This window comes from Nomia melanderi, chromosome 12 (genome assembly GCF_051020985.1).
Source record: "Nomia melanderi isolate GNS246 chromosome 12, iyNomMela1, whole genome shotgun sequence".
NCBI lineage: Eukaryota > Metazoa > Arthropoda > Insecta > Hymenoptera > Halictidae > Nomia > Nomia melanderi.
In genome coordinates, this window is record NC_135010.1 from 1,195,972 (window position 1) to 1,223,289 (window position 27,318).

Below are 27,318 nucleotides of genomic sequence, written 5' to 3' on the forward strand. Positions count from 1 at the left end.
AAACAATTTTACGTACGTCAGAAAAGTTACATTTTCGCAATAAAATGATAACGAAAAAAATTTCAGTTTTCATATTATAAATGTATTACGCACTTACTTATATTCTTTAAAGGAAAGCATACTTATGGTTTTCTTATTTTTACTTACAATATTTATTTTTGGCATTTGAGAGTTTCTTACAGTTTAGTATCATTGAAAATTATTTTTATAGGAGCAGAAGTCTCAAACGAGATAGTGATTTCGACAAGCAGGATAATATAAACCTAAAATAAAAATATTGATGTTTCGTTCATTTTAAATGAACGAATACAGACTTTTTTGCTCATAATACAATAAGAGAGGGTCAAAATAGACGATGTTTATTACCTTTGTTGGTACATTCTATGTATACATGTTTTCTGTTTCTTAGAAAAGGAAGATCAAACACATTATTTTAAATTCAAGTATAAATAAAAATGTTAAGCTTTCAACATTATTTCACAACATTTGTGACATCAGTCACGCGTGCATAATATCAATCTCTTTCGTATCAACGTGTTGTGCCTTTGATTTTCAATATTACCTTATACTTTTCATGAAACTTAAGCTATTCTATACAAAAGTTATTCTATAATTCCATGCACTGTCACATCTCAACAAACAAAGTGTACCGAACGCAAAACAATTGTAAAAACTAAAATCGAAACATTCAAAGCACAACAACTGTCTTTCCCTACCGACGTATCGTTCTCTTTTTTCGCGAGGACTAATACATGTCGTCGTTTACATTCCTTAATTAAAATTTTCCGTCAACGTTCATCTTAGGCAGTATGTATTTACTCTACTTCACCTGCGTATCTGTCTGCCACATCTGCGAGTGTTATACCGAGCATCGTGCTGTAAATTACACCCGTGTAATAGGTTTGTCGTCATTTTACTTTGTGTTACTGTAGGATGAACTTGGATTGTAACGTTTTTATATCATATTCATGAATAATATGTGCTGGCTCATAATAAGAAGTTTTAGAGAAAAATCTTATTGCATTATGATTCAGAGCAGTTCTTGATGAAACCAAAGAATTGATTTTCATTGCGGAGCTTCCCACGTGGCACTGTCTCGTTAAGCTTTCCAGGCCACCATGACCCATTCGTGTGATGTTACTGGAGTGCAGGCAACGTCAAGAGATCCATTTCTGTGCGATAGCGCAAGCAATGTCAAATTATGATGGACCACAGACGGCATGTATCAACGCCGATGTTCTGATATTTTAACTCACCAAGTATTTCAACACAATTCTGACATTTTGCGAAGTAACGAAATAATATTGATTCATTCGACATGTAATGTCGTATTTTCGTTTCAAAATTTGACTGCTTTAATTAATTCAATGTAATTCAGAACATAATTATTCAATTGCCTACATATAACGTTTCTTTCTTCATTTTATATTTCTTGCATGATATTTTCCAAGTGTGTAAAGATACCTATGAGGAAGTTTACATATAAATATTTTTTATTTTTCTTGTTGACGAAGTTCATATTTTTCCAAAATTTTTATTTACTCCGAAATATTACAATGTATATGAAAATGCTAATAATCGAAAAGCATAATTACTTGTGAAACATAGTAGACAAGAGAAATTTATGTAACACTTATGGAATTGTTTTCGTTATAGCATATTCCATAATATCAAGTGTTTTGTCATTTAACTGAATACTATTATTAAAATCTGATGCATTACTATTGCTGTATTGCGTCTTAAAATAAGAATTCATTCGAAATGCTAATAGATAAACAGAGAAGAATGTAGATTTAAATTTGTTCGATGTTTTTAAGAAGAATACTGTGGATGTTTATATAAATGGGTATTTTCTTGTAACACATTTACAATTGGATAGAAATTTGTTTTATCTTTTAAAAATGCGCATATCTTGCATAAAAATACATATGTTTTGCATATTCTTATACATATTTACAGATAAATGTGTGTATGTATACATTTACATGCATTATAGATACTTTAAGAATGTTTCTACCCAATTTGTAAATATATGCATACATTCAGCACATTTTATAAATTACTTTGTAATACTTTGTAGGACTTTTTTCAACACTGCTTATAAGTAGTTCGTATAAGTTTATTTTTTTGTCTCAATAAGTTAAAAAGTAGTAGAATGTTGAGAATTTATAAAATGCGAAATACGCGCAGTGCGTAACATATAGAATATATTGGAGTATGCAGAATAAGTTAAAATAATGCACAGTAACATAGAATATGAAGAAAAAACTAAAATATGCAGAATACATAAGAATATGTGATATATGTACAGTATATCGTAATATACAGAGTAATTTGTTCTGTGCAAAATACGATACATGTAGAATAGGTCACAATATGCTGAGTCAATAACATATAAGTCAAATTGTGTCGAATTCATCTGTAAATGCAGAAGGAACCTGAGTATGCAGAATATGTGGGAATGTAACAAATACATTGATGTATAAAGAATATTTTCAAATATGCAGAATAGACAAACTGCTACAACATATGTAAAATGCAAGTGCACTGACGTCTCATTTCATTTCCCATATTTTTTAAATCACATTTTCAACATGTTCCCTGTTCGTAGATATTTTACTCATTATATATATATATATATATATAATGTGATATATATATATATATATATAGAATGTTTGTTATCACCAGTTTTATACGTTTTTATTTTCAATTTTTTACACATCGAAATTGTAATTTGTCGTGTGAATAGTTTCCGAAACATAATCATATTTGTTTAGTTCTTATAAATGATACAACAGATAACGGCTGAATGCAGTTGGAAGTATTCAGAAACAAATTTCATGTCGTATATAAATAAACCTAAGTGCTAATACCTTGCATGTTTTTAGCATATTTGTACATTTTACATGTGTATGTATAAATATTTGCAGTCTCTTTACAAGAAGATAAGTAAAAATCAGTGTGTTAAATATTTCTGTTAAGAGAGAAAACGTAAGGATTCTTAAAATGGTTTTGTCATACAAATTCTTAATTTGCTTTACCGAATATGAGAAGTTATTATCATGTATTTTTCTCAGAGAGTGAATCATCTTTGAACTCGATTGATAAGAAGATTAACATTAATTTTATTCAAAGATTACCATTCCAAAGATTACACGTGTGTTATTTTTTAATACCTGTTCTTTATTCATTTTATTAGGCGTGGGAATTAATTCAGTGATCGTTTATTGAATCCAATACCTACTACCGTCACTTTGGAATTTTCCATTTCGAATATTTCAATGTATGTAAAGTATTCAATTTGTTATGAATACGCAGAAAATATTTAAAGAATTGTGAAATTGATTTCTACATCTAATATGTTGCGAATGCATTAATCTGTTAACTGTGGAATTTAATTTCAGATATCTTTGATAATGCTCGCAATGAAATCAAATAATAAAGTGTATACTCGTTTAATGTAAACCACATGCAATTATAGTATATTCTAACGAAAAGTTAATGCAAAACAAAGAAGAATTACATGCTTATCTGAAAAACTAAATAATTTATCATAGAAAGAATTAGTATCATTTTGATTTTAAGATGATATGTATACTCGTTAAACGCAGTTAACTGGTTAATAATCAAAACTTGTTCGTTATTAAAGTATGTAAAGGAAATTAAATGCAAAGAACATTAAATTGTTTTATGTATAATTTGATAAAGGAGTTAGAATTGTAAAAAGATGGAAAAGACTTAATTACATTTTAGGTAACAAAGTATTCTATGAAAGAATAATTTTTATTTCAATTAATTTTTCACTGAGAGATATAATGAAGGCGTAGATTTGAATAAACAATCGTATTCTACTGACAATTACAGTTTATTTATTTTTTGCGAGTTGATAATCAATTTAGTAACATGTTATTAGTACATAAAAAAATAACTAAATAAAGCTTAAATTAAAGTAACTTAATAAAGCTTAAATACATATTTCTTTTTAAAAGATCTATTCATGAGTTTTGGAGGATAGTATTTATCCTGTTCCTCCATAACGTAGTATGTGAAGTTACTAAATTTACCTGCTAGCAACGGTGATACATACATATGTATGTAGCTGGAATAAATAATTTTTATTTTAGTTACATCTCGATGCATAACCACACAGTACTGTGTGTATTATTGTTTCTTTCTTTCCAGCTACTTATGTAAAGATACTCGGTGACTTTCAAGCCTGCTTAACGCGATTAAATAATATGCACTTCACTTAGTTACAGAAAATCTAATATTATGTAAGGCGAGAACACGAAATGCGTATTTCTAAACAACGTATTCTATTATAGTATTACACTGTAATAAGTGGTTTGTGAGTTCTCCATCAATAATTCGAATAATTTTAATCTAAAATTTAATGAATCTGCACTGTGCTGAAAACTAGAATTTTATGAATATGTAACAGACAAAACGATTTAATTAAAACTTAGTGTAATAAAATGTTTAATACAACATTATATGATTTCCACTTTATTTAGACCCTGACAGAAATTTTAATAAAGGGATAATATTTTTATTTTATTTCATTTCTTTGCAAATTAATCAGTAAAAAACTGTATTTAATAAACGCACGACGTCTAGTTATGACATCTGTCATCAAGAGTTAGGAATTGTTATGTAACTCTGCATCTGTCAATGCTTAAACTAAACACAATTACATAGCTATCGGCCTTTATCACAAGCAATTTTTTCTGTTTTTAATCACTTTAATAGTCGCCAATTGTCGTTCAACGCGTGATAATATTATCTTTTGTATTCAGTGTTCATAGATAACAGAATTTTTATTCAAGATTTGTAAAAATGTTGAATATATCTAGAAACAAACTATTGTAGATTTATAAATAATTTGTTCATTTCAAATTGCAACTATTACAAACTGTTAAAAGTAAAACTAAACCAATAAATGAAGTATAAAAATGTAAATTGCCGATACACAAGTCACTTTGTTGCTACAAATTCTTATGGAAAGATTTATTGAAAGCTATTGGAGCCTTTATCTTTTTTATGTCTTAACATTCCATAACGGATTCAATTCTAAATGGTTTTATTATATATTGTATTACATAAGTTAATTATAGTACATTAATTAAATTACTATAAATCTTTACAAGAACGATTAAGTAATTATTAGTACTTTATCGAAGAAGATAAAGAAACATTTTTTAATATAAATACTTTATAATATTTCTTTAAAGTTATTAACTTTTCGTGTTATGATAACAAGAAGAGAGTTATAATAGCGATGAAGATTCCAATGCGGTATAATAAATAATAAAGTAAAAAATTATTTTGTTATTATCAAGATTTAAATTTCAATGAAAATTTTGCACCTATAAGGAAGATAAAACTCGTTAGCATGTTCACATGTAATTTACAGTATAGTAATTCTGGACATCGTTGTCTTTAAGAAATAACAAGGCATGAGGTTCCAAATAAGTTACTTTGATGTTTGTGTTTTTTCATAAAAAAGAATTTGGTTATTGATATTCTGATGAGACTTCAGGATATCAATTTTTTCGACATTTATCTTCGTGACACGTTTTAATGTGGTCCTTTTAATTCTCGATGTTTGGTTTTTTTATTCTTCATTATTGTTAAGTGCTTAAACATGAATTAATTTTTCTCTAAGTATGTTTGTCTGAATTACAACTTTCAAGTGGCTTTCTATTTTATTTTGTAGTGATAAAATTAACTTAAGGTGAAAGATCTGAGATTACTCAATTTGAATGCTTAGACTCTTTTTTTATAATATCATAAAACTAAATTAATTTAAGTTAATTAATTGCATACTGTTACAAGAAATAGAATAGTAGAAATTGCATTATTGTAACGTTGATATTTGACATTAACTACATGATAAAGGTTTAACAAGAGTTGGAATTTTCGATTAAGTAAAAATGAATCTTCGGATAAAATTGAGATTGATAACAAAATGTTCTACAAATCGATGAAAATGAAAATTAAAAGTATCTATCCATTAATACTAGTAACTTAGTGATTACCTCATTTACTTTTAAATTTATCAGCAAAAGAAATGAACTCTTCAATCAGTATTTAATATTTTGTGTTTTCAAAATTATATATATATATAAAATTTATCGGATGTAAAATTTAATAAGTACATACAAAAAATATAATGAAATTATAAATTTTATAATTCATAAAAATGCTAAACGTAATTTTAAATATACTTGCATTAGAAAACTTAAGATCGCCTTTAAAACTGGGCCTCTTAGAAATATAAAGAAAAACTACCACTTATAATAATCGCATAATAATTTCATACAAATATTTTAAAGTCCTCTGCAATTAATAATGAGACTACCAATACTATAATATAATTGATTGGGAATATAATTAATTCCTCCTATTAATTCTAAGTTCCTTCTATTACATGTTTTAATGTATTAACAATAAAAGAAAAATGTTCTTTATTTTTATTCCACTTTTCATTCTATTCTATTTCTTATGAACATTTATAGTCTAACTAAATGTTTCCTAAATATTGTACAGTAAATACTTTGAATTAACTCTCATACATAAACACACAATGTTTACTTTATTTGTGTTATATTGAACCATCATATGTAATATGTAGGTTTGTGGACATGAGGCAGTGTCCACCTTTTCATAAAATTAGAAAATAGGATTTTCGTGATGTCACGTTTGAACCTATTTACTTAACCCTTAACAGTCAATCATCTTTTCGTAATACTAGCTTCACGTATAATACAACAAAATATTGTCCAAATGTAGAGAAAACACTAATAGAACTTTTTATAAAATAGAATAGAAAATACATCTGAAACTACGGAAAGTGTGATAGATAGGGATGCAAAAATTTGTTACATTTCAGCGTAATGAAGACTTTCAACTGTTAAGGGTTTTTGTTTCGGAGGATGGTCATCGGCAAGACGGCTCGCGTCGTCACGCAGGGGACCTTTCTCTTTCGATCGCCGACGATTTTCGTGCCCCTACGTCCCCCTCCCTTGCTTGCTGTGATATAGGCTGCCACGAAACGGGAGGAAAAAAGGGTGCGTGCAGTCCACACACGAGCGTAAAGCCTTTGGTAATGCGTGATGGGGTCCACCAACGAAATTATGGATCGGGCCTAGGTACTACGTCTGCGCATGACCGTAGTCGGATCGCTCTGCCCTTCTTCACCCTGCTTCTCACCCCCCGTTCGTGCATGTACTCGCACCCTTGCATTGTGTACGTATTTGCCTAACTTTGACCCCCTGTTTCCATGTTACCTTCCTCATCGTTATAGATTCTAATATTTTGTCAAATATCATAATATTTCTAATTATAGATAACTTTATGTCGAGGAAATTTTCTTTTGCCATTTTTTACATTTAACCCCTTTGTCCCTGAACATGTATTTTTTCTCCTAAATCAAAGAGAGTGCTAATAACAGTTGCTTTCAAGTGAAATTGAAGCTTTTCAGTGGAATAAATAAAACAAGTATTAATAATAATAATAATTAGCACCTAAGTTGCCAGTCATAAGCGAAGATCCCCGTGTGGTACAATTTTCCTTTACGTTTCAGGTGTTTCTTAGTTTACCGGTAATTTTAAGTGTTCGTGGTACCTATGTGTACTATTTGGGATGAAAGTGTTAACGGGGGATGGAATAAAAAAATGTCAATCTCTTTTTGTTACATCTTCGAATATAACAATGGCGTTTAAAAAAAGTAATTGCAAAATTCGGTGGCAACATTCAAAGCAGTATGGAAATTATGGAAATCTTGAAAATCTTGAAAATGGTACCTAGTAGTAATATACTTGAGCTGGGTTAATATGCATCCGATATCATTCGCTTTCTGGATATTTCAAAGTTTAATTGATCGACTTCAAACTTCATTTGTGTAGTACATCAAATTTGCAGCTATGTACTATTCACAAGAGAATAAAATAAATACACAGTTGCCATTGTGTGAAATAAATATATCATTACAATTTTAAAAATCTCGGAAACACATGCTTTGGCATATTGTAGACATGTGTTTCAAATATAATGAAATTTCTTAGTTTCGTTATATTTTTCATGACAAAGTTTAAAATTATTGGGAATCATTGATCCAAAGGGTAATATTCGTTGCATTAATTTGGAAGTGATGCAACCTTCCACATCAGGCGAACAAATAACTACAGTATCAGATATACTTCAGTGTACCTTGCTTCTATCTTTGGGGTGGTTGAATTTAACTTTTGAAGATGTTTGCAACCTCTCCCAAAGTAAGGTTTATTATATTGAAATTAGTAAATTATTTATTGTGTAATACTTAGAAAGTGAACAAATATATGAATACCAATTTCGTATATAAATAATTAGAAGCATTTACAATATCAATATGTACATACCTATTCTTTCATTTATGTTGTACTTTTTTTTACGCGAGTCTCTGTTTTACACAGTAAATTATAACACTATTTATATGATATTATTTATATCCTATCTGAATTTAGTGACGCTGAATAAAATTCACTTTTGGTTCTTGAAATGCCATTATTATTTTTTTGTTAAACTATGTTAAAGATGTATGTATTTCTAAAATTACTATCAGTTATTTTTTCCAATATTACGTTTCCTTTTGTACTGACAGATTCTATTTATGTGATTTTCACATGGAACAAACACTCCGCGTAAATAGATGAACGGACGTAATAGTTGATGGTTTAAAATTTCCCAGTCTAATTTGAGGGTTTTTATAATTCCGATAATATTTTTCATATTTATGGTTGTTGCTTTTAATCTGCATTAAATAGATTTGCCAACCAAAATTAATCAATAGTATCCACACATAGATTACAAAAGCATTTGTTTTTGATACTCGTAATACTTAATATGAAAAACATCAATGTTACGAGCGTGTTAGATAAGAAACGATGGATTTAAGTTGCGAAATGAAGTTTTACGTTATAAATATTAACTTTGTTCGATTTTAATTATCTTCGAATTTATACATAAAGGAGGAACAGGTATGAAGTATGCAGTATGATTTGATCGCATATTGTACACGTTTAAAATCGTAATAATAAAATATTAATGTTATCCTAGTTTAAAAAACATTATATCTCACATAGAAGATTTGACAATATCATATATTTCATAATTTGTGTGACTTGTTTCTTTAAGATATTCATTAGCATATTCTAAAGTCCAATAGACCATAATCGATTCTATCTAATTCTCTTAAGTAGATTTTATTTATGGTACTTTAATTTTACAAGCATAGATACTAAGTAACAAAAGAAAAATCGAAACAAAACATTGTAAGATGTCAAACGTAAAAATTCACGTAAGTGCTTAATAATTCATTATCAAAATTATTATTCGAGAAAGTAGCTGGAAAATTCATCATGGATTGATATTGAGTATACCCAGAAAACCATAAAATTGTTGTTACCTGAGAGCAAGGGGATAATCTATTCGAATGATAGCATCCAGTTCACTTTTACTTACTTGTATTCAATAATACGTATGGAAAATATTTTATTGTATATGCACACTTAACTCTTCATTAATATAACATTAAGAGAATTCACGATGATTTGGTAATTCCAATGGTTAACAGTCGAAAATATTAATTCTATTTGATATTCAAAATCATCTTTTGAGTTTATGTGATTGGCATAATATCCTGGAATCTATTGCACTTTAACTCAATGCTCCGCATGTAAAAATTATGTAAAAATATAAAACAAAGATAAATAATTTAAAACAAAAAATGATAATCCGGTTGTTGAAATGCGAGTGAATTACTGAATGAATTTACGTATTGTATATTAATACTGTTTATTATTAATGCTATTTATTGTCATATCGAGAGATTTAAAACAGTGTTTTTTAATATTACTATTATTCATTTTTTGGTATGTGTTTCATTTAAACTGAATACCCTATAATAAATATAAATATTAAAATGATGAATGCAATATCAGATGTTGCGCTTGCATTTCAATAATTTGGTTTTTTAATATGATTAACGCCAATACACAGGACTGAATCATTTTCTGAATTTTTATTTGTCTTATACAATACTATTCGACGGAAACAACGACGATGAAAGAATTTTGCTAATGACAACATTCCAAATATTGCACCTATTTTTTGTAAGTCTCCCGTTCATATTTAGGGTTAATAATTATGCATGTTAGATTTCTTGAAATATAATCTTATATAATCTTACGTAACAAAAATCTGTCGCTAGTTAGGTTTAAAATCAATCATTCTACCATTTCAAAACAGTAAAAAGATTTTTACCCGAATTAATTGATTAATTATAAAGAAAATTTGTGTATTAATACACAGTACATTTGATTTTTACAAAATAAATTTTATTTCCTCTACATTCTTCTATTATTAAGAATAATGGAAACTCATCAGATATGTCTTGATTTTTGTTAATTCGTAGCTAACGTATTAAATATACTATCCAATAAATTTTATTTTTGTTATGTTCTTAAACCTGAAAGATCATTTTTGTAGATTTTTTACGAGTACAAATCTGAAAATCTTTTTTCTTCATTGTGTTCAGTTTTGACATATACGTTTTCTGGAAAAAAGATTTTCCAGATTTAGAAGTTATTTTTACGTTCATGACAGAAGCTTCACGAATGTCTTTTCTAGAAAATGATTCTACAAACTCTTTCAAATTCAATGTTATAGATTGAAGTAGAAGTTCGATTAGAATAAATATAGTTGACTTCTTTTACTGTAATGGATAAGAAAAATTCGTTCAGAAAGATACTACATAGAACTGTTTTTATTTTCTTAAATTAATGCTTTTATTGCATCTTAACATATTGTTAACGGGTCAACGTGTGTAGTTGCATTAACTATATCAGTTTTTGAAATGCAGAACAATATAGAACATTGTAAAAGCAAATTATTCAAAGTTATATGAAAGATATGTCCAATGTTTCATTTCAACTCATTATGTATAAAGAAGTATACTGAAGATTATTTAAATAATAATAACCGGTGGCATGGGACAGTTTCTGCGTAAAATTGCCGGTAAAGAATGCGTTAAAGTATACGTTTTTCCGGAAAAACAATGGTGGCAGTTTAAGCTTTTTTTGCCCTGATAGATAATCATGTTTCAAAAAATCTTTGAAGCAAGGGAGACATATATCACGCATCAATTTTTGAAAATATTTTTGGTTTATCTGGAAAATTAACGGTCTAAGACAAAATCTAATTATACCATGCGATAAAACAGACTCTGTTTGTACGGAAACCATCAACATAGGCTACAATACGGACCTTGTTTTCGATTGAGAAACTAAAATACGTTGGCAAGATATAAGGTAGCTGCCAGTGATTTTCAGTGTATACGAGCGCTTGGCGTTTTCTTCGAAAGAACAATGTGGCTGTATAAAAAATCGAGCGATCGTTAGTATTAAGGATCACTTGCACCACTTTACGATCCGTGAGAATATGTGATTTCTTTAATGAAGAACAAAATCTATATCTAGTTCTTTTTATCATTTTTATACGAAGTCGACTTTATCGTTTAATATAGTTTTGTCTCAAACACTCCATTTTCAAAATAAATTGAAAAATGTTCATAAAAATTGTGGCGTAATGCATATCTCGCTCATTTAAGAAATTGTTTAAACATGATTAAAAATTAAGAAATTTCAACTTAGATTTTTTGTGAAACAACAATTACAATCATGTAGAAGTTCGTTTACTTTATTTTCTTTTTCAATTAACAAATTTTGTAAACGTTTAAGAACCTTTGACCAATACACGACAAATAGGAAGAAGAATTATAATGCTAGAATATAGTTTTCTAAATATACAATCCTTAGAAACGATGATAGTAAATGTCGGAGGAATCCTCTTCTCCTTTCAAGCAGTAAAATCTCTATGACGAATTTCTTAGAATATACGTTCTTTCAACGTTATTGCAAAATTGTTACCATTGCGAATATTAATTTGAAATTCGTGTTCACTTATTTTTTATCTATATATTTCTCACATAGCCCAGAGTCTTAGTTTTTTACAAACAAAATACTAATAATATAAGCAGTACAAGTTTTAGCAGCATACTTAGCAATATATTATTAATTATTATAAATTAATTATTTATTTCGTTACACATTTTATGTGGTGTTTCTTCTACGTTATGTCTTCAACATTTTGTTTAAGTTAATAAATATATTGTTGAAAGGACTATCTTAAATATTAGGTCGGTGTACATGAAATGTCAAATCTTGTTGCAGAAGAAAAGAAACCTAAAAGACATTCATTCAATCAAAATATGCTTTATTCGATTAGATCAATGTGTAATATCACGATTACACTTTTGCCAGCGTGTTTTCAATGAATATATTCCTTTTTCAGAAAATTATGAAGTTTTAGAATTAACAAATTCTAACAATATCGTTATAAACTACTGTTTCGGATTTACCACACAGCTCTTTTGTGCCTAAATGCTTTGTTTATATTTTCAGCGGTTTCTGCAGCATTGTTTTAAAGTTTAAATTCGTATAAGAAAATTACACGAATGTTGGCGGTATCCATGTTTTCAAAAAACTATTCAAAATATACTTATTATGCACAATTCGGAAAAACCTTTTTGCAGAACGTTACTTTGAGTATAGACAATAAAACTGTTTAAGAGGTTATGAGAAAAACAAAGAGATATCAACAGGATTATAAACATTTACGAGTAAGCAAATTCGGACGTCATATGCATCAACTTAATATTATTCGAAAGTGCACAATCATCGTATTCACCTGTTGTCGAGTAACGACATTAAGTTTTGCAAGTTACGTGCAATTGTTCAATGGTCAGTATCACATGAGTGCCTCGGCGTAGAAGATTAAAATAATTGCGCGTAACGTGTCAATTAAAGTGGCGTTCCGTCGGTATCGTTCCATATTTCAACTATGACGTAACGATTAGAGGTAAGCTAGACAATATAGGTCGTTCGTTAGAAATCACGCGATACATCATTTCTGCGTCTATTTTCATTTTGAATGCAGTTTTCGTGTATACAGAAAATAGTAATTTAATTTAACCCTTTGCACTTGATTTATTTTCAATGTTGTTGGAAATGAATTAAAGTAATTTACAGTGGTAAAATTAAACGTTATATATTTATTTCATTTATTATTATTATTATAAGGCTTAATCTTTGTAATCTTTTAAAGTGTGGTACATTTTTAAGCAATTTTCAAAGTTCTATAACAAGTTTGTGATGTCATTTCCAACGTGCATACGAGTACAAAGGGTTAAGGATGTAAAAGGAAAATATATAATTTATAGTAACCATGGGAAGAAATAATTCAAAAGTTATATATTTTAATAGTATAAAAAATTAGGAATGTAAAAGATAATTTTTTCTGTCATTCTAATTTACAGTTTTAACAAACAAATATGAAAGAAATGTTTTTTTAATGAGTATTTTGTAAATAATAGTAAAAGTATATATGTTTATATTTTTAATATGTAATATACCTTTTTTATTAAAACACTTACGTTATAATTTTAAACTGTACTTCCGCTTCAAAGATACATGAATGTTTATTATCCATCACGACTTAATGTATGCTTTAAAATTACTACATAAAAATTAGCATATGTATAATAAAGTAATCTATTTCTGATTAGGACGAAATTTTGAAAATTATGGACTTAAAACAACATTTTTTATTACTATTTGTAGGTTTAATATGTGTATTTGACCGAAATTCAATTTCATAAATTTCATTATATATATACATTAATCGTATTACCATAATAATCTGATCAATAAGGATTTTGTAATTACATAAAATGAAATATTCAAGGGATTAACAAATTACAAACTCTGTACACGTTGCCAATATGCAGTGTACCTCGCTGTACTTAAACAAAAAGGCTTGACATTGGGTTGTACTTTATTTAATAACTATAATTTAAAGCTAATACTTGATATAATAACATTAAATAGTTGTAATTTTGTTTTTCTGTAACATGGGTATGTGTAAAGTAAGTTGTGCATTGAGTTAGTGTCAATTGTGATAATTATGCATCTTCTGTGTATTTAATATAATAATGTTTATGTTTATAAATACAAATAATGGCGTTATTCCTTCTTTATCAACTCAACTACTTGCTTCATATCTTTGGTTACTTGAAATTTTTTCAAAATAATAATTGAATATTATAGATAATTTTGCGATTGTGGCTGTCCACGTAAAAAAACTTTGCTCCTGTCGTTAGAATATACTTAATATCTTTATTTCAGATGTATATTACATTTCATTTTCATTTTATTTAATCAAACTTCATTGATTTCCTGAAGTACAATGCAGTAATGGCAAGTTGATTAGGTAGAAGAATGTAAGTCTAATTGGTGTCTCATGGCTCCGACATTGTTTGATCCTCAAAGTACCGACATTTCAGCAATTCCGCTGAGCCCCATGACGGATTATATTCCACCCATGTGCACTCTTCTTTTATCATTTTATCACTCATATGATCTTTTTTCTTCGATTAATTCATGTTGTAAAATTTAAAATTTTGTCTGTAGGGCATGTAAACAAATAGATAGGAGTAAATCAAGTAAAACATAAATAACAAGCATTTATTTTGTACATTGTTTTATATAGATAGTATCGTACGTATATATTTCTTGACAATTAGCAATTGTTACGTACATTTAACATTTATTGCATGGTCGGGTTCTTGAATATACGGGTCTGAATTTACACAGCGCAGTGAACCGAAGGTATACACAACAAATAATAATTACAATGGATAATTATTAAATTTGTTAATCCAAAGACAGCACTCTAAGTACCTACTTACGGTATGTAATATTGAATATACTTTTACGTATATTTTGGAAAATAATGCCGACAGATGATCACATCTATAGTGAATAGTTATTTAAAGTGATGTAGATGACAACATATTTTAATATTAATAAAATCGATGAAGTGTGTTTTTTTGTAAATAATTAGTAAGGTATCAACATTTTTTTAATGGGTAATTCAAAAACTATGACAAACCGCCGATTGACACTTAGCCAACCGAATGGGGAGATCTTTCACTTTTCCCTTGCTAATGGATTGCCATTTATTTTGTTTATTTTTTCTTTTGGTATTTATATTTAAATAATCACCATTTAGGTACTGGCACACCTTTTTCATTGCACTTTATATTCTTTTTTTGATTGGGAAACAGTACAGTTTCTTCACTGTTCTAGGGGTGAGTTGATTTCCCAGAATGTCCACAGACCCTAAAAGATATCATTTAATATCTATGTAGATGGTTCACTGTTTTATTACCTTTTATTACCTGCTTTATTATTATAATACAGGGAAAAGTAGGAAAGTCTACATATAAAATTTAAGTAAAAAATATAAAAATCAATCTTTATTAATACAAAATTAATTTGATTACGAATGTTTACGTTAGGCAAACTCTTTGGAAACGAGCGAAATACAATAGAAATGAACGTGAATCAAGCAAAATACTCATCTTTTCACCTGAAATACAGGAATAGATACTGCTTCCATTAAGAAAAACTAAGTAAGTTTTGATACTGCTTAATGTGTTCTTCATAGAGCCAATTTATCACATTGTTGTCACGAGATCACATTGACCCATTAATCGGTTATGAGTTAACTCGTGTTTTCATGCCCAAACGTCGTTGGCCGGTCACGAGTTAACTCGTGTTTGCACTTGCATTAGCTATTCTAATTTTTGAAATGCAGGGCAATATGGAATATTGCTAAAGCAAAATATTCAAAGTTATATAAAAGATATGTCCAACGTTTCGTTTAAAATCATTATGTATAAATAAAGTATATTGAAGTTTATTTAGATTGTTTCACTTTCATATTTAATTACGGAATAATAATCAGTGGCATGGGATAGTTTTTACGTAAAATTGACGGTTAACAATGTGTTCAAAAGGGATGTCAGTCATAGAAAAAACCAACTACTGGGTAATGCAGTAAGTCAGAAAAAATTAGGGTTTTTAGAAAAGTTTACCGTTCGTGAGTCGGCCGACTATCCACAAGCTAAATGTACTCAGGGGCAAGGGAACTCGGCTGCACGCTCCACCCCGATTCGTTCAATTCTCCACATATTTTTAAGAAAATATATTACACCCTAAATATCATCGATACTTAACAAAAAGATATATATTTATGAAATCAAATACATATCTATGTATAGGAAGAGTATTTAAATAGGCCTTTCTCTCCAAGATTCAGTATATAGTGAATAAAAACGAAGATTTTAGCACAACGGGGGAAAGGGATAATGCGAACGAAGAAAAAAAAAGATCGAAACGTTCGGCAGTATTAAAGGCTCGCGATGAGCTTGAGACCTTTACTCAAAAATCAAACTTTCCTATTTTTGACTTTTGATGAATGAATCTTTCACCATTATGTTTGTCATGTTTTTATGATTAAAATTGCACTATAAATGATAGAATTACGATCAAAATTGCTTATATAATAAGCGATTGATGTTTCGGAAATGGAAAAGGACTGCGAATAAAAAAGGAAAACCTTGAAATCTTCGAGTTGGACAATATTCGGATCATGTTACACCCTTCAACCGCGGTCGGTTGTTTAGTGCTATGGTGTATTAAACGGAACCTGGCGGGAATGTGGTGGGGATGATGATATTGCAATTATAAACAGGTTCCGGATGTTCCAATTATTCAATGTTCACTGTAGTCGGTCATCTATGTCTCCAAGATTCCATAAATATAAGCCGCTGAAACGACATTCGACGCCAATGTCCGTTACATCTCACTTCATCGCATTCTGTTCTGTTTGCTTTCTTCGGTATGTGGCTCAGCTAATAACAACAATGTGTCAAAATCGAGGCGTCACTGGTGTTCTACTGTTACGGACATGAGCATCTTGAGTGGAAGAGTCTCCTCGTCCTTGTGAATCTTTAGCTTATGGGTAGTTGGTCAACTCACGATTGATGAATATAATTCTTAATAATTAATGAACAGAGCTGTTAAAAGGAAAAAGAAGTATTTAATTTTCCAATGATATATACAAGTTGCAAAATGTAATTAGAGTAATTATTAATTAACTTTTCGCTATACGTATCATATACCACCGCACGATCTTATAAGGAAAGGAAACTTTGTGTGTAAGTAGAGTTAGTCAATACCCAGTACATTGCAATTTTTTTATGCTAACTTTCATTTTGAAGGAGTGAAACCTTACCTTGGAAAAAATGCAAATTTTCCTTTCGCGTAGATTATCTTGAACACGATAAGAGATAACAAACAAAAGTTTCAACAAAAAAATACACTTCTACGTCTATAAAACTGCAAAATAAAATTTTTCAAAATTGTAACTTTGAATTTTGAATTCTGAATTTTGAGAACAGTTTTGATAGAACAGCATATTTTTCTTTAAATTTGTTTCGCTATCTCTTACCGTTTTGAAGATAACCCACTGGAAAATTAGATTTTCATTTTTTCAAGGAGTAGTTTCACCCCTTCGAAGTGGAACTTGGCACGAAAGAAATTGCGATGTACTAGGTTTGACTTACTTTACTTACACACAAAGTTTCATAATTTTTTGAATCTCCCGTTTCGACACCTTTCTTTATAAGCCAGAAGACATTTGAAAACATAATTTTTATTGATGCATCTAAATTTTGTGTTTATGATGTACCTAATAAAAGTTTGCAAAAAATCGAATGTGGAATACCATAAACGGAATTTAATACCAATGAAGGCGCGTCGCTGGTGGTATGCGACTGTATGTTAGTGGCTGCAATTAGTAATTATCACATTATAGAAGATACCAAGAATCGTTGGATGTATTAGCATATATTAACCGATTAACTATGGAATTTACTTTTAAAAATCTTTCATTGTACACACAATAAAATCAAACAATTAACTAATTGTACTCGTAAAATGCAGGGCAAATGCATCTACATACAGTATATTCTAACGAAAAACTAAAGCAGAAAAAGAAAAATTACATGTTTATCTGAAGAAATAAAGAATTCATCATTAGAAGAATTAGTATCATTTTCAGTTGTAAGATGACGCGTATACTCGTCTAATGTAGTTAATTGGTTAAAATAGTATTTATGTTTGCATCTATGCTATGCTTCAGTATGAACTATCGAAAATCTAGGCATAAAATATAATTTCATGTTTTAAGATAACAATCCTAAACATAAAATCAGAATTTCCTGTCAGTTCTCTACATGAAGTCCATTGAACGCACGTGGATAGAAATAAAAAAACATGGTTTGTAAAACATGGCCTACGATGGTAAAGAATTAAAACAAAGATTTCGACAAGAATGGGAAAACGTATTGTCAGATGATATAGAAAAATTGATGAAATCAATGTACAAGCGTTTACAAATTGTAATTATATTTAAGAAGTATTCTACTAAATATGAATTTTATGTATCATCATTTTTCATTTCATTAGTTTCTAACTGAACGAATAATTTTGCGTTCGAATTTTTCGATACATTTTGATACTTCATTTAAATTTTTACGATACACAACAAATGATGGTCGCTTGCCTGCAACATGACCGTCGTTATTTATTACTGCGTTATAGACATATTCTTCTTAAATTCCAATTTTACTTGATTGCATAATAAGAACACGGTTTAGAAAGATTGAAAAAGCTCAATGGGCTGTTGAAACTCTTTGAAAAGCAATTGAGCTTATTGAAAATGATCACACAATGCGAACAGTTGGCAAATCATTAAACATTCCTTTTTCAGCTTCATAGCTGATAATAAGAAAGCGAGATAATTCGAAGCTGATAAAAGCAGTATGTTACATTTCTAAATTTTTCAATAAATAAAAGATATTTGGTAGAAAAAAAGGAAAACAGATAAAATCAGGAAAAGATAAGGAAAATCTTGAAAATAAATTAAGGTAGAAGAGAGAAAAATAAGAAAAATTGATCTTTTATAAAATTAATCATTATTAAATTAATTTATTATCAAAATCAATAATAGAAGTATAAGCGAAATGAAAAGTAAATATCATATTTGCTTTCAATTTGGTAATATTTTCACGATGAAGTATGGTTTTGCACATCTCTTATGGCCTATGTGTCCATTCTGAATGTTCCAGATGGAACTCACCTGAAGAATTCGTATACAAAAAGTGTCACGGTCCTCAGATTATTATTGTTTATAAAGTGACCGCTATTGCTCGTAGGTGTGGGCAATGGTGGACAAAAACATCTTTTTTATTTATACAAATTTTGTTATTTAAATAAATATAAAAGTATTTTTTGTATTGTACGAATAGATAAATAATTTAAATTTATGAAACACTCATGAAAATAAATATTGTACCTCATATTTTCACTTTATTACAGTTGTTGCGTAAGTAATCGCCATTATCCCACTTTTCTCTATTAGAAAAGCGATTCTGACAATATGACTATAACATAACTCCATGTATAACGGTAGATCATGATTTAAAACACAGTTATTCGATTTTAGATATCATCAACATGTGATATATGTCTTCGCAAATCATGCAACTTTTGTTTGAAATATTTCTTTCTACAGTGAATAATCTACAAGTATATTTACACGGTAGATTGGTTCCCCGAAAATGGAGTGTAAATTGATATCGTGCAATTCGAGTCCACAATTCAAATTGAAAAAAAGTATACATGTAATAAATTTAACAAATCCATATGAAATAGCATTATTTATTTTGTTATAAAGTAAAAAATTATATGCATATTTTCAAATAAAAATTCGTTAATCCAACCAAGTTGTATATATAATTTAAAAAAATTTTTTAAATTAATGTAATTTTTGCATTTGTCTGACATGTTAAATGGAAGTTCTTCCGCTGTTCTTTAACCGTGTTAAACCGAAATCGTGCAATTCGAATGCTGTATAAATTGAGGGTTAAGTGTATTTCGAAGTCGTTATATTACTAAGTCACCCTGTATATTAATCGCAAGATTCATTCAATATGCATATATGAAGCTGATGTGTTTCTTAACACGTTGAATGCCATGGGAGTCACCAGTGACCCCCAACCAAATCAAATCACTACAATTCACTGAATTAAATGGTAATTTGAAAACATGTGGAAACATTTGTATATTATAAATAATGTTACCTAGTGCAGTGACATTCGACAATATAAACGTGCAATAACAGTAAAGCAATTCAATTCAATAATTCAATACTATGCCCTTTTCCATTTCGTGTAGTTTGCTCCGTGAAATCTTGTGGCATTTAACGTGTTAATGTTTAGAATATCTGGCCTAATTGTATTTACAAATAATGCTTTGTACTTCCCGGAATTTTCGAAATATAGTACAATTTTTTGATACGACGATATCAAGCACATTTTGATTTTCTATGAAGGTAACCAATTGCTGATTATTGAAAAACAAAAATGATTATAACTTCGAAACAAGATCAAATAAGTGACATCTTGAAGTGAATTTGACAGTATATGATACAGCATGTATGAAGTTCTCTTTGAAACGTTATTTTTACGTGATCCTCTTAGCGTCTCATTTTTATTCCCATTGGATTGTAATATTATTCAACAGTAGCCAGGACTTCGAGAAAGAGAAATACGGTAAAAGTTGAATAACTGTTTAGTGTAAAAGTTTGTAACTGCTCGGTGGTCATCCCCGCCATTGGGGAAGCATCTATGTGGCATATCGTGAAGCACAACGGCCAAGAAGTACAATTATATTCGTAGTCGAGAATCGACCAGACTTATTTTAATTCAATGATGAAAAATTTGTACTTTTAAGTTTTTTCAGTTAAACTTTTAATTATATGTGTTTTATTTTGCTTTATACTTTTAACATTTTTTTGCTTCAATTTGGAATATACATATTTATAAAACTTTTCTAATGAATATAAGACTAAACATGATAAAATTTGAATTATATCTACTTACTTAATGCTTCAAGGATGACGTCGATCCAGAGTATAGATTCTAATATCGTTCCCAGTGCCTTTATTCCTTTTTTATTATTTAATTCTCATTTATTCTAGTTTCTGCAATTAAAAGAAAAAGGAAGAAGGAAAAAGTGATATAAAATAATTGATAGAAACCAGGCAGGTATTGGTCGTTGTCTTTGAAGAATTAATAGGCAGGAGAAAATAAGATATTATTATTGATTAAATAAGCGAGTATGCTGCAAATTACATCATGTTCGATCACATATTACTCAGAAAAGTCTGACAATTAAATGGTAGACGTTTCATTCTATAAAACTTTAAAATGAAAAAGTGTATTAGTATTACTTTATCAGTATGTTTGTTTTAATTCTCGGATCTTTTACTATCGCGCTGTTCTTTTTTACATTCGGCAAACTCTGTCGTTCGGCTCGAGCTATATTTGCATTCAGGCTCGATTCCGTTTCGATGCAACTGATTTTCGAGTAATTATCTAACTTTTAGCATAGCGACGAGTAAAAGACCAAACGAAAGTAAGTGAGCCTTTGTGAAACTGTCCACACGAATATAGTTTGTCTCACTCTGTCATTTATGTATTCGCATTCTCCTCAGTGAATCCTTACGAAGGACGCGTCATCAGGTTTAACTTACGAGTTGAGTGCGAGAAGAGAGATAGAGAGGAAGATATTTAACACGCGAGCAATAGTAAAACAATAGTCGGACGAACTGTACCGCACTTCTGTGTAATCAAACGCATGTTGTTCATGCCCATGTTGCACCTTTTTGTTCACTTAGCATCATCTCTCGTTGTCTTTTGCTACAAGACAACGATGACTTGCTAGCCAAAGAAGAAGAAGAGGAGTGTCCACTATTTCCAAGCGACTTGCAAGGTTTTCTAAGTTGCATAATGTGTCAGAAGAGAAGCTCTATATGATTGTATATTTTAAAAGAACTGTACAGAATTCTACATTTTTAAAGAGTTTTATAAAATTGTATGTTTTAAAATAGCTGTACAACATTGTATATTTTAAAAGAGCCGTATAAAATTGTTTATTTTACAAGAGATGTACAGAATTGTATATTTTAAAAGAGCTATATAAAATTGTATATTTTCAAAAAGCTGTACAAAATTGTATATTTTTGAAAAGTTGTATATTTTCATGGTAGTGATTTTTAGTTTTCTCTTTGCAGTCGAATTGTAATAGTGACATCGAGCTTTGGTATCTGAAATCGAAAGCTGTAAATGAATAATCTTATTATTCAAATAAAGACAGATTGGTGTGAGGTTTTCTTATTTCCTAATATTTAAAATTTCATTATATAATTTAGCTTTTTATGTATAGAGAGAATATGAAGCTCAGAAAATTCTTGTTCACGAAGGGTTAAAGTAAATAAAATATTCTGTCTGATTTTAATGCCTCTGCGCAATAATGCCTCAATTAATATTAGATTTTTAGTGGATCTTTATAAATATTTAACACTAGAACTACCATACTCATGAAAATGGCGGTTTTTGGTTTTCTTATTTTGCAATTATTAATATCTTAAAAGCGTTAAATATTAATGATATCAAACGCTCAGTAGATCTAATGTCAAAAATAAGAGAAACATTTCTAATAAAATGTCCTTTATATTGTCAACTGTTGCTTGTAACTATTTTTAATTTATTATAGCCCAGTACATAGGTTTATTTAGCTCTGTTATAACAAATTCTGATGCGTTTGAAGAAAAATACATTTAAAGCATTTTGTTCATGCGTTGTAATTTAGTAAAATTTGAATGAGATGAAAGTAATTTATCAATTGAATATTAATTCAATTTCTTTTCTAAATTCTTTTTTATTTTCAAAACTACACGAGAAGGAGCATAATATTATTTTTTTTATTTGCCACTAGATATTGAACACTATGCTTGATAATCCAACTTGCAATTAAGTAGTTTTTTAAGTGTTCACAATATTTAACGAGGGTAATTTTCTTGTTAAGATCGCGTAACTTTTTTCGCACGTAGAATACAAAAGTTTGTCATAATTGTTTCTTGTAATTTTTTAAACTTCAGTTTGGTAATCATTAATCACCATAAATGCTTATATGCTATAACATGAATAAAAAAGCTACAAATTTCAATGCAATGTCGTATTAACCTTCCACTTAAAATAATGTAGTACATATCTTAGTGTCATTTGTAGTATTTTATAATGTTCGTATACCATTATAAAATTATTTTTTTGTAATTATTATAATTAAATGTAAGTATGTCAATACGTACAACGAATTTCTGTTTTCTATCTAGTTTTTTTTCTGGAAGTTCCTAGACATCATACGTTCAGAAATATGGACTAAAAAATTTCGAATAGACACTTCAGTTGTAACAATAGTTATTAGCTTTTGCAAATTCATAAACTGAACACACTCTGCTCTTCATTATCATTACCTACTCTTGACTTCCTTCATTGAGTTTGAAATTGATTAATGAAGTGTATACAGTTAAAGTTATACGAAAGTTATGTTATAACTAGTAAAAGAGTTCTATATGAAAGCTCAAATTGACAGTATAGAATAAAATATCTTCATTTCAGATTAATCTTATTATAAATCAAAAAATAAATTTTAAAAATTGTTCAAAAGTTCACCTGCATTCAATCAATTTTCGGAAAAAACAAGAATTAAGAAACAAGATTTTACATAAAAAATGCTTATTTTTTTTACTTTTGTTCGTATTTAGTTTAGCCAGTATTAACGATTGATCTTCTAAGAGGTAATAAACACATTTTACTGCAAGTTTTGATTTTATTATTTCATGTAGAATCACATTCTTTCTGATTATACCACCAAGTATAGGAAATTCTGTACATCCTCGGATTCCATAAATGATACAATACTCATATACACTTAATATTGAACCATAAAGTTGATAATTTCTAGACAAATATTCAATGTTATTTTTCAAGTAACTGACAATCAAAAGTGAAGATTTTAGTAATTGCACAAATTATAAATATTTTAATATTATTTTCGTAAATAGTAATAGCAATAGTAATACAATATTATTAAAAAATGCAATATACATATAATTCAAATATACGATTAAATCCTTTTTTTATGTGTGAATAACTGTAGTATTTTCTAAGTTCCATTACTTACTTCATTACATCTGCAGTTGCAGTCTAAGTACTCTTCTTTACTGAAATTATTTGCTGTTTAATAGTGTTTATGATATGTGTGATTACCGATCTCACATAGAGAAATATTAAAATAATACAAAGTACTTTTACTACCTTCTAAAGTACTTTTTCCTATTTTTTACAGAGGAGACCTGAAGCGTTACAATAATGGGTGATAAGACATTCAATCTTACTTGGAACAATCACCTGGCAAACTTGTCCGGATTGTTTGAAGGGCTGTATAAAAGTGGCTCTTTGACTGACACGACCTTAGCCTGCCAGGGTGGTATGCTGAGAGCACACAGATTGGTCTTGGCAGCATGTAGTCCTTACTTCGAAAGAGTCTTCAAAGAACACTATGGTGAACAACCGATTCTTATTTTAAAAGGTGGGTAGTAAGTAACAGCTATTTATATGTCTCCTAGAAACGTAGGTAACTGTTATGTGCCTCTTTAATAGTAAAATTACTTTCTGTTCTTCTTTCGATATTTAGTTCGACTTAGAATTCATTGGTTTGCTTGATATTAATATTTTATTAAGTAGAATTATTTTATGTTTCTTTTAATATTAGTATATTAAAACATCTTTCGCTAAAGTTGATTATCACCAATATTAAAATGTAAAAGTACATTTACGGTTACAATAAAAATATTCTTATTTATATGGACAAATATTAATATGAAAAAGTAAAACATAAAATAATAGAAATTATTTATGTAATTAAATAATTAGTTCTCAAGAGGCACAATAACTTTTAAATTCCTTTGCCAAGCAGGATGTGAATGTAAGAAAAAATATAGATAATATATACTAAATAAAGTAGTAAAGTCATAAGAGGTTTGATACGGTGCTAATTATGATAATTATGATGATTGTTATTAATCGTGATAGTTATTTAAAAAATGGATCACCTCCCCAATTTTAATGACCTTGAAATATGCTATCATGGATATCGGTTTGATCAACTTTTCCATATACTTGTTACCACCGCCTTCGTTTCCAATATAAAAATAGTACTTCATACTTCCTAAAGGGTAAAACTCACTGATCTCAGTGAATCCAGAATTTGTAATATCATATTTGAGAGTGTACAGTTCAGCAGGTGACATTTCGGCCCCTCTGCTAATTTGTTTCATTAAGAAATATTTATTTATTTAACCCCGAAAAGCAATGTATCATTAAATAGTAAACTTGCCGTAAGAAAAATTCATTAATATCGTTTCTTAATATTTATAACAAAGAGTTGCAGGTAGATAGCAGAGAGGGGAATTAGTAGGTCAGTGGCGCAAATCTTTATGTCATAATTGTAAAAAATCCAGTCAGCCTGACCCCGGAAGTTTTTTATGAATATTTCGAAACCTAAAAGAGTCCAAAATTTTTGTAAGAGAAAGATGTAGTTCACAATACCCATTTCTACGACATACTTAAAAATCATCGAAATCAGTAAAGAAGTCCTCTTCCAATAAATTTATCCAAAATTGCATGCTATTATATAGTAATTGTATATTTGATTTAATACTATTTATGATAAAATATACGATATGATAACACGAGTACAAAATTTATCAGTCGGTCGGCTAGATTATAAAAACAGACCGACTCCTAACCGCAAAAAGAATCTGCAGAATAGGGCATGTAATATTAAATGTATTTTCACGTATTATCTTAAGAATTAACAAGGAAAAGTATTGAACCCTAAAATTCTTGAATTATCAAACTGTGTGTAAATAGAGTAAGTCAAGCATAAAACATTGTAACTTTTTGTCATGCCGAACTTTACTTTGAAGAGGTGAAACCATCTTTGAAATGAATGAAAATTTTTCTTTTCCGTGGATTATCGTGAAAACGGTAAGAAGATAGCGAAAAAAAGTTTCACCAAAAAATACATTGTTCTTCCAGGTTTATAAAATTACAAACTAAAATTTAAAAATAATTCAAATTTTTCAAAATTTAGATTTTGAAAATAATTATTTGAAAATTTTATGCTACAATTTTATGGGCGTGAAAAAACAATGTATTTTTTGTTGACACTGTTTATCGTTATCTCTTACCGTTTTCCAGATAATCCGCGGGAAAGAAAAATTTTCATTCTTTTCAAAGACTGGTTTTGCCCCGTCAAAGTGAAATTCGGCACGAAAAAAATTGCGATGTATTAGGCTTGACCAACTCTACTTACACACAAAGTTTCTTTTTCTTGTAAGATCGTGCGGTGGTATATACTGTAATATGTATAGCGAAAATTAGTCACGTCATCGATAACGTATTTCAAAGTCATTGAAATTTGCGAAGAGACCCTTTGTCCGTATAATTACTCTAATTACATTTCGGAATTTGTAAATATTATTGAAAAATTAAATACCTTTTCTTCCTTTTAATAACTCTGTTCATTAATTATTAACAGTTATATTCATCGTTTGTACAATACATTGACTTTATTATCATTGTAAGTACACTGTAGATTGAGAGACGCTGGTTACAGTGACAGACAGCAGGTCGCGTGCTACAAATTATAAATCGGAAAAAGGGGAACATAAGCTAAGAACAGGTCTACGTCTATACAATAGAGCGCTCTAGTGCTGTTCACACAGAGTGGACACGTGCCCAAATATGCTATCTGAATCCTTTAAAAAAAGTCGATTTTTCGTCCGTTTAAGTCTAATAATTAAAAACAAATTAAGTTAACACGAATATCTATCATAACTAGACTTAGACCTAAAATAATTAAATAAAAAGTAGGATTTAAATAGTAATCCATTTTTTGCTTTAAGAACTTAATTAATTAACCCCTTGTTCTCCGATTTACTCCTTCACTATGATTGACAGAACTACTTTGTCGTTAATTATTTATTGGAAGAAATAGGAATATTTCAGGTATACTCTATGTATATGTAAACTCTAAAGTGTAATAATTGATAACAGAAGACTAATATTTAATTTGAATTCGAGAGAATATATATATGTGTTAAATTCCATTTGAAATCTTTGTCACGAGTCTGACACGATGTTATAAGATAAGGAGTTAAAAGTAAGTTACCAACATCCTCGAATTCTTGTAAAGCTTTCTATAATATGTAAAAAACGTACAAAATTTATAGTCTAATAGTAACTATTCAAATTACGTATTTCTTTTCTTATGTTTTAAATTTCAAATGTATACAACTTTATGGCAATTCTTTTACTATTTTTTTCACTGTTTTAAA

At 29.0% G+C, this 27,318-nt stretch overlaps 1 protein-coding gene across 2 annotated transcripts in view; it reads left to right on the top strand.

Moving 5' to 3' along the window:
- Window positions 1-27,318, top strand: part of LOC116426285 (uncharacterized) — a 68,560-nt gene that overhangs the window by 3,097 nt on the left and 38,145 nt on the right. For both annotated transcript variants that reach the window (XM_076372849.1, XM_031975018.2), the window contains exon 2: window positions 24,264-24,506. In XM_076372849.1, the coding sequence (XP_076228964.1) occupies window positions 24,287-24,506 (220 nt within the window). In that variant the 5' untranslated portion in view covers window positions 24,264-24,286. The remainder of the gene's footprint in view (window positions 1-24,263; window positions 24,507-27,318) is intronic.